Source organism: Ostrinia furnacalis, unplaced genomic scaffold, assembly GCF_004193835.3.
Source record: "Ostrinia furnacalis isolate ACB-3 unplaced genomic scaffold, ASM419383v2 OfSCF6417, whole genome shotgun sequence".
NCBI lineage: Eukaryota > Metazoa > Arthropoda > Insecta > Lepidoptera > Crambidae > Ostrinia > Ostrinia furnacalis.
The window spans coordinates 164,034-174,307 of NW_021136656.1; the positions used below are offsets into that span (position 1 = coordinate 164,034).

Here is a 10,274-nt window from a genome sequence, read left to right on the forward strand (position 1 = left end):
TGAATTTTAATTCTTTTAGGAAGCTATACAAGTAAAATACACTATTGATGGAGAAGGAATTGATTCTTGAAGTATTCCGAGTTCAGGTGATGAATTTTTATGTGCACAATTACAAGAAGCAGGACATAAACGGTGTAAAAAAACTGCCCAGGTTTCAATCGAATCGAAGACTTTCTCATAATCCACAAACGCCAGGCCAAGTGGCTGATTATACTCCTCGGTCTTCTGTATAATCTGCCGCAGCGTATGTATGTGATCTAAGACACTAAAGCCTGTCAGCCAGCCTGGAAACCAGCTTGATCAGGTGGCTGGAAGGCGTCGAGTCGGCGAGCTAGACGTTTCATAAGTACTCGAAAACAGCTTGTAGACATGGTTCAGAAGTTAGATGTTTTTTAAAGAAGAGTATCACCACACTTCTGTGCCGTGCCGTAGGAGTTTTTCCCTCGAGGATGACGGAATAGAACAGCTTCCAAAGAGCCTTTAGCATCGACATTTCACCTGCTTTGCCGTTCAAAAGCTGAGCCGTAATTCTATCATCACCCGGGGCCTTGTTGTTTATCAGCTGTTCCAGAGCTATTCCAAGCTCGTGTAAACTGGCGTTCGGGATATCTTAGGTATTGTGTCGGGTCATTCTAGCTCTTGGGTCTTCGGCTAGATTTGTAACAGGTGTGAACACAGTCGTGTATAATTGTCCGTAGAACTTCTTAACCTCTTTCAATATCTCAGGCCCCGACGCTATTCTCGGTCTTCAGCTTGGTCAGTTGGCTTTGGCCAACAGACAGACTGATCTCTTACGAACACCTTAGAGCCCTAGTTATGCTCAATCGTCTGTATTACGAGTATATTCGTAGGTCGCGAGTCAAAAGACTTAGAGATCTACTTATCTGTTAAGATGCCGATACTGAGTAGCATCTTCAGATGACTGCAGATCCATGTTTCGTCTCTCTTCTATAAGGTTGTTGATGAGATCAGAGATCTTTTTTGTTTCTCTTAAACGACGAGTTTTAAAAACCTTAGACCCAGTCATTTGGACAATTCCCAAGAACCTGCCATTGTACTCTTCCACATTTTTGCAATGTCCTGGCATTGGGAACGATTTTGCAACTCGAGTAAAGCTTTCGGGGTTGGATGACGCTGGGAGGAGTGTAGACTTTATCAGTCGACATCTATCGAGATTCAGACTTATATTTAAAATGTGCCTCTTACCATTTGGTGATTGGTTCCTGTTTTGACCAAATTGACCATGCTTCTACGTCAACAAGATGAAGTTGATCTCATATTTCATAGCGTCATTGGGATGCAGCGAAATCTACTTTCGCTGTTTTGGCTTTCTGAAGAAGGAGTTCATCATCCCTCTCCATAAAGCCAGCCAGCAGTTAGCCACGTGCGTTCCTCTCTCCGTATCCAAATTGCCCCATTTCCAGCTCATTGTCGTTTCGTTTGCCCAGATTTGCGTTGAAGGCCCCCCCATCACAATATTTGATCTACACATTGTGCTTCTTAAGATTTAGGTTAAAGATAAATAGGTTATAATGATTGTTTAATTATATTTTAAATAATTCTTAATAAAAATTTTCTTTGTAAATCATCTATTAATACCTTATTCCTTTACATTTCGGTAAACAACACCGCCTAACTCTACAAAAATATCAGTCAACACCGCTCAAGTCATAAAATATAGGTCAAAATAAAGTAAATCGTCAAATTAAATATAAATAATTATTTCTTAACTGCTAAATAAAGTATTTAATAAGTAACAATAGGAAAAATCCACCGATTTTTTAAAATAAACAGTTTTTTTCGTCTCCTGAAAAGTTGCTGAAAATGACTTACGCGGTGTTGTTAGCTAAGGGACGATTTTTAAGCGGCAGATGGCGTTGAGTCAACGCGGGACGTTGCAATGTTGGAAACAAATTATCTGCTGGAAGAATAAACCACGCCACGGTATGGATGTTGTAAATGTGGTCCTATTACCTTTTTTTACGTCGGGAAATGCTTTGCGCATACCCACTGGTCGATGGGGACGGCCATTAGGTTATGTGGGACTCTCCCCGCCTACCCACTAAAGGCGGGGCTTACCCACTAAAATCCGACGGTTTCCACCAGAGCCCAAAGAAACGGAGCCGCGAGTTATTGTCCTAGTTGGGCATTCGTCCGCAGCTCAGCCTCTCTGGCTTTGAGGGAACCCCCAATCCCCTCTTCCGTTTGTTTTTATAGAGGTTTTCTTCTCGCGGCCCTGGACCCTGGTACAACAGAACCCCGGCCCGCCGTAGCGGGTTCCGGTCTGCTCCATGCCGCTGCTCAGTCAGCTCTGCTGACCAGAGAAATACCGAGAGCGGCCCTCTAAAGAATGGGCCCGGGCAAACGCCCCGCCAGCCCCCACCTGTGGGGGTTTTTAAAGATGTCCCCTGCATCGTGGCCCGGGCAAATGCCTCGATGGGGCCTGGCCCACTCAATTGTGGGTTACGGGTTGCCCGACAGGCACGCCGCGAGTTGATAAGACCTGCCGCGCAGGTGAAAAGTTAGCCGCCCGCGTGAATAGACGACGCGGAGGTTGCCCAGGGTGCACCACGAGAAGGTCCCTCACCATCGCACCCCGTGGTAATTTTAACTATAATTATATTATATATTATTATAGTTTAATACTAGCTTACCTTATAGTAGTTAATACCTTTTATCCATTTGGTAGCATACAATGTAGAAGATCATAGGTATTAAGTAAGTAGTTAAGTATTTTTTAGATTAAAGTGATAGAGATTTAATTTTGTTAGCTAGCAGAATTCGGCTCAATTCAATGTCAATCCTCACACTACAGAATTCTGATTAATCTGGATTTTGGTGGTCCCTCTCTCCCAGGATCAACAAAGCCTCAAAAGGCTTTGGCGGGCTAGGGGATGGTGATTGAGAGCAGTAGTGTAAACTATATACATAGTTAATACTCTGGTCATGAAACACATGACTGAACTACATATTTCGTTAATCAGGAGAGTCCTCGTCTTATTCAAAGTTCGAATTTCAACTGAATCGAGTTTACTTAAAAGTACACTTTATAATTAAGTACCCCCCATACCCCTAAGGCCTATGATTTTTATTTTATTCAATAAACTCATTACAATTATTTTAGAACAAATTAATTTATCTACTTTAACGCTACTTCCCTACGCTCAATCACTGAGAAAGTTAGGAGGTGACTTACTTCTACGAGTTTGGTTAGGATGATTATATAGCAATCAAATACATATTTGATTAGAGCTTAAGTACCTATTACGTTATAATTGTTTATAAAATTAAAGAGCAATATAAACTGCTTACTTACTTATTCATCCTAATTTTAATGTTTCTTAGAAACATACAGCCACATGCAATAGTTTTGATTTATTAAATTAACGAAGGCAAGTAGGTACTAACTACCCACGTAAGTATATCTACCTATTGAACAATGTTCTGTCTAGTGACATTAAATTGTTTACAACATTAAATAATAATGCATGGACGAGCAGTATGTAAACCGGTTCGAATCATCAGCGTCTGACTTGAACTTATCAGAATTATTTTTGTTAGGACGGCCGAAGAGGAAAACACGCTCAATTTACATTTTAGTCATATTCGTGTCGTTGACGTTGAGACTTCGTCCGGTCGAGTGTCGACGCAGGTCACCGTTTAATAATGTGCTGTAAACAATTCCTTGTGATAAGTTTTGCTATTATTTTAAAAAATATTGCAGCACAAGATGGTGAGGCACGGTCTTTATTACTTTATCATAAATTTTAAAGTGGATTACCTACTTATTCAACACTTTTTTCTAGTTGGTGATGAATGTGTTCCAAATAACGAAGTTTTTGATGGTGTGTGCACAGTAATAACTGAATGTGAGGTGGCTCTAAGGTAAAGTAATCAATCTCTCATCTCATCACATCTACCGGTTAATCTCGGACAGGCGGGAAGTTTAAATCACTTTACTATACCTACGTTATTTTTGCAAACTTAGAAAATTATACGTAAGGACATTACCTATTTCGTTATCTCCCAGTGTAACAACACAATATTAATATCATTTTCATATTAGGTCAAATTAAAACATAAATTTTAAGAACCTTTGTTTATTGCAGAGCTATACAGAAGCGAAACTTCCATAACTACCAAAGATGTGGTTTTAGTGGTAGCAATGAAGTCGTTTGCTGTCCACGTACAACCGAAAAATTCGGTAAGTACTAGTATAGTTTAAGTAGGTACCTATTGTATAGTAACTACCTACTCGTACTACCTATTGTTAATTTTATATAAAAATAATGCTTACTTAGATTAGATGTGGCCTTTACAAATCATAAACGCCCCTCATTTTGACGATCATTTTGATTTTACTAATGTCATTACAAATGACGCAAGAAATGCAATGCAAATGACTCGGTTTATTAATGATCTCCTTTGGATATGGGTTTTTTCCTAACTTTAAAAAAGAAGACGACGCTCTTTTTCTTTACCTATCTGTTGTTAGCCTGAAAGAAATCTCCGATAAGGCGATCGAGAATATTTTGTGCCTACACTACTTGTCCTAAAGGTTGACTGGAAGAGAACGTCCTAAGGCGTTAATTTCGCCCTATGTACCTGATGTTGTTTGAAATAAAGTTATCTAAAAGACTTCTATGCCACCAAGATAAGGAACCTACCTACTGAATTATTAGTAACATCTATCAGAATGTTATCCTTGTAACTTGTAGGTTTAAGTTTTCATTAGGTACCTAGGTACCTACATTTAAGAGTACATTCGAAATGATTATTTCCCCAATACATACTACCTACCATACCACTAAACCCAAAACCATGAAGTTTACTTAAGTCATAATACTTAAGCAATTACAAGTAGGTACAACCATTTTGCACATCACAAGCATCCTCAACTTATCTACATACCTTGCTAGAGCTGACGTAGTCAATATACGATCGAGTAACTTGATAAAATTAAACATTAAGAAAGATTACGTCTTGGACCTATTTTTTTGGTTCCAGTGAAACGTAAGTCTATTACGCACTAACATGTTTGGGTAATTCAAATGTAAGTACCTAATGTAGATGTTTGTTTAATCCACTTTTTCAGGTGCTACAAATGACAATAGAGGGGGAAATAATAGTCAGCGGAAAGCAGAAAGAGGTAAATTAAACACATAAAATCTAGGTATATTTTTCTACGTGCACTGTATAAAAGTAAGTTGTATCATTTTACAGAATGTAAGAAAATCATCGAGACCAGTAGACCACCACTGGATCTTCATATAATTGGTGGGGAAAAAGCCACGCTGGGTGAATTTCCTCATATGGTAAGATATTAATTTCTATTAAGATGACATGACATACTCACTACGTGATATATGAAGTCAGGTTTGTACCTACTAATTTTCCTCGTAACTATATTGGTTATTATTAATAAATAAGGAAAATAATTGTTCCTTATAAGGAAAACAAAAATCACAAGCCACTTCAAAAGTGGATATATTTATTGGAACATAATAGAAAACATTAGGGAAGAAAATAGGAATATCAATATGATAAACTTAGTAAGTAGTAGGTACCTAACTGAGAAAGTTTATCACCCAACACTGTGAAAAAGATCCGGCTGTAGGAAGAAGAAAGACATTTTTTCCGCCACTCTATTCACTGTAAATAGGATACACTTGCCAAATATTATGTAGGCACCTACTTACTTTAAAACTTCTGGCAGGGGAGAGCAACTGCCACAGGGAAATCTCGCAGAATATGAACTAGCTTAGAAGCGCTACAGTCGATTTGATTGAAGGAGATATTTAAGTCAATAACACTCTCAAACTCTATAACATAACATAAAGGTCTTCATTTCAGGTGGCAATTGGATACGACAGAGGAAATGGTTACCAGTTTGACTGCGGTGGCGCCTTGATATCGGATACTTACGTTCTAACTGCTGCACATTGTATTATCAACTTAGAACGGTGGGTACATAATATTTTCGTAATTTGGATTAAAAATTGGTTTCAGTAAGTATAGTCCTTGTTGAAGTGAAATACCTACGTAAGTGGAGTAAGTACTCCAAACCTCCATAGAACATTTCACTGAAATGACACATTTTGTTAGCTACTTTCACCAAATTACCTTACTTGTTTACGCTTACTTAATTAAGAAAATGAAAATACCATTTTTTTTACTTTGCTCCCTAATATAAATAATCAATCAATCAATCTGTTAATACGATGTTTAATTAATAAATCGCTCAACCTAAGCTAATGATAAAAATAAAACATTAGGGGAGCAACAAACGATATAGGCCTATATAGTTTACTGCTTTTATTATCAGCTAGTTAAAACTAACTAATAAAACTAACTAATAATTTTTTAACACCTTTAATATGTAATTTACCTATGTTCCACGAATAAACGAATTTTGATTTTAATTTGCTTTATATTTCAGAGTGGAACCGCAAATGATACGAGCTGGAGTGATCGTGCTAGGCGACAACACTTGGAATGAAAATTCCGACTACAGGGTAGCACGGAGCATCACGCATCCTAACTACACGCATAGCTCAAAGTACCACGACATAGCGTTGTTAAGGTTTGTAATCAACAATTTTTTTACAGTCACTAAAACCATAGTAATAAGTAAAACCTATGTTTAACTGCAACTTTTTCCATGGCACAAACTTTGCTAATTAGCTACAAGTTGGTAATTTGCGTGATTGGAACAATTTTATTTTCTCAAAAGTTACTTTTGGGTACCCTACAATTAAATATTTATTGTAATCAAAGCTACCTTACCTTAACCGGTATTTACTGTGGTCTTAAAATCGTGTTTCAGATTAGCAAATCCTGTGGAAGTATCAGAAAACCTTCACGCTGCTTGTTTGTACACCAGCGCGTCCGATCCTCTCGGCCCACTCACGATAACGGGGTGGGGTCGGATTAGCACTACACGTAAGAAACATTAATTTATACCTACTATTGACTCGTGTTAACTGTAGGCACCTAATCGTAGATCGATCTCAATTTAATACAAAATACCATAGGATTCATTATTGGTTCTTCTAACTCAACGTTTGTTAGACCTTTTAAAGAGAAGGATTTGTAGATTTTGAGAATGAAACCAATTATTCAACAATCATTTTTCAAATTAAAGTGGACCGTAACTAATGACTATTATTATGTCTTTTCAGAAAGTCTAACAAGTAACGTGCTCCTGAAGACAAAAGTGAACCCAGTCACTCGGGAACGCTGCACCCCGGAATACCCAGGGTGGCGCAAGCTACCGAACGGGATTATCGAGGGCCAACTCTGTGCCGGCGATCCCCAGGGAGGACACGACGCCTGCCAGGTATAGATACCTAAACTATTTTGTGCAAGTGCTTAGAATCTGGCTTCGAGGGACCACCATCACCACCATTCCGCGCCGTTGTTTTTATAGAGATTTTCTCGACCCTGGTGAAACAGTACCGGCCCGGTATAGTTTCATCATCATGACCATCATTTCAGCCACAGGACGTCCACTGCTAAATAAAGGCCTCCTCCAATGACTTCCACATCGCACGGTTGGTAGCTGCCTGCATCTAGCGCCTGGAGCGCCTCCCTGCTACCTTTATCAGGTCGTAGGTCCACCTTGTGCGCCTTGTGGACGTCCCACTTTGCGTTTTCCGATGTGGTATAGGTTACGGTCTGCCAAATGCCGCTGCTTGGTCAGTTCTGCTGATCAAAGGAGTACCGAGAACGGCTCTCCAAAGAATGGGCCCCAGCAAAAATATCTCGCCAGCCCCGTGTACTACACAGGGGTTGTTAAAAAATGTCCTTATAGCATCGCGGCCCGGGCTAATGACCCGACGGTCTCCCCGGCACATTAATTTTAGGTTGCTCAACAGGCCCTCCGAGTTGACAAAACCTGCCGGGCCCTGCGTTTTTGCCCGCGCGGGTAAACCGTCCCCCCATGACTGGGGATTCGTCTATCGGCAATCCAGGGACGAGTCCGACTACAGACCCAAAATACTGCACACAGAAAACTCAATGGCCCTATATCGAATTAGTAACCGCCAAACTAACCTAGACTTTAATTGCAGGGTGATTCGGGAGGTCCGCTTCAAATCTCGGAGTCAGACGTGACTTACAGGCTCGTTGGTGTAACGTCGTTCGGCAAGGGTTGCGGCACCACCACACCGGGTGTCTACACGCGCGTCGCGCACTACATCGACTGGATAGAAAATATCGTCTGGCCCAACTAAACCTACTAAATTGATATTGTATAACTGTGCAATACTTAGATAAATAAATAATGCATCGATGGACGAAAGATTCCGTTTCTCCGTCGTTAATTAACGGCACCCAAAAGGTCCGCTCCATGTGCAAAGTTAAATTAAGCGTGTTAATGATTTAAGTTGGTAGTAAGTTTGGGTTCCTTTGTTAAAATATCTACTATAAATAGTACCTACTTTACTTTTATTATCTAATCAGACAAGTTTTTTTTCCGGGAAACGTTTAGTATGGAAAAATAAATAAATAAGGAATTCATTTAAGTTTAGTTAATATCAAAACAAGTATCATCCATTACTTACCATTAGGTGAGATACAGGCCAAGAGCTTCCCCGTAGCGGATAAAAAAACCTACCTAGGTACCTACTTAGATGAAGTAGCTAGGTATGGTATACCATGACAATAAAAGTAGGTCACGAATATGATAATGATGGTTAGTCATTAATTTATTGTTTGTACGATATTTTTTTTGCAAGAACAACTTAGAATGTTTGATTTTTAGACAGACTATGTACAACAGGTAGGTAGGCAGGTAATTAGTGACAGATCTTAATATGCATGGGCTTGTTGGCCAACATGACGTTTCCTAAATACCTATCTACCTACACCTACTTAATTTACAGAAGAAAATAGTACAACTGCATTTATGTAGGGTCTGGTTCCTGAAGATGAGCACACTCAAGAAATCCAAAAATCTCAATTCAGAAACCGGTCCTATGTCTCCTATTGTTCTCACATAAGAATGTAATAAAATTAAACAATAAAAAATCTACTGTGTTTTAATTTCATGTAAATATAAATGCACACTCAGCCACGTTCAGCGGAAATGGCGCGAGACGTGTGCGCACTGCGCATCGTCATCACTGATAACATGAACACAGAACATGAAGAGTCGTCGTAGTGTTGTAGATTAGAGTTACAAATTCGTGCTCTGTGGTTACAAATCAAAGATAGAGAAACAATTACATATTTTAGAATTTCGTCTGGTTATAATAATATTTTATACCATAGTTTGTTAATATTTTACTTAATAATCATTTAATAGTTTTCGAAGCGTTTAACCACAGTACCTATATCTACTGTGGTTTTACCGTTTGCATTGGTCATTTAGGTTTTTTTACCTCCCATCCTTTTTATCCCACCGAACTTCACGTGTACGTAGGTACGTTAATTTAATTAAATTTATCTAAATAATAGGTTAAGCTTACTTACGTGTACCAAACGTGCTACCTACCTACATAGTGTATCTAGTCCTAAAGACTTACCTACTTATACAGGGTGGAAACGATAAGTGATCTCACTCGATTATTTCTAAACTATACAAGATATCTAAAAACTGGTTGCTGATCCTGAAAGTGCTTCACGAGCTCTTTCAAACGGTATCAATAATATGTTACAGAATAAACTGGAACTATCCGAAAATTCAATGTTTCCAGCTTCCATACATTTGGTAAAGTTACATAATATTAAAAACTACACAAGATTTCGCAAAACTAGTTACTAATCCTAAAAGTGCTTCACGAGCTCTATCCAACGGTGTCAACAATAGCTTACAAAATAAATTGGATCTATCCAAAAATTCAATGTTTCCATCTTCCATACATTTAGTACTATCACAGTCATGGCACTCATCTCTTGATAATATTATAGCAAGTAAAACCTAATACCAATGTTTTCCACAAATAATTTTAAATAAGATGCAAGTTACGAGTTTATTTAACCGACTTTTCTAGTTTATTATTAAACAAAAAATAAATTACACTTCTAATATTGTGTGGATGGCATACATTTAGTATGGAAGCTAGAAACATTGAATTTTCGAAAAGTTCCAGTTTATTCTGTAACCTATTATTGGTACCGTTTGAAAGAGTTTGTAAAGTACTTTCAGGATCAGCAATCAGTTTTTCGATATCTTGTATAGTTTAGAAATAATCGAGTGAGATCACTTAACGTTTCCACCCTGTATAACTACGGTTACTATGTATCTTTTTTTTTTCTATTTATTAATTTAG

General features: G+C 38.4%; 1 protein-coding gene across 1 annotated transcript; it reads left to right on the forward strand.

The window, feature by feature from the left end:
* Positions 1-3,486: 3,486 nt before the first annotated feature.
* LOC114362371 (serine protease persephone) lies at positions 3,487-8,940 on the forward strand. The gene is made up of 10 exons (XM_028317753.1): positions 3,487-3,733; positions 3,807-3,885; positions 4,110-4,204; positions 5,096-5,149; positions 5,224-5,315; positions 5,854-5,963; positions 6,440-6,583; positions 6,827-6,942; positions 7,182-7,339; positions 8,073-8,940. Exons 1-10 carry the CDS (start codon positions 3,667-3,669, stop codon positions 8,232-8,234), a joined length of 1,077 nt encoding a protein of 358 aa, XP_028173554.1. The 5' UTR covers positions 3,487-3,666; the 3' UTR covers positions 8,235-8,940.
* Positions 8,941-10,274: the final 1,334 nt, after the last annotated feature.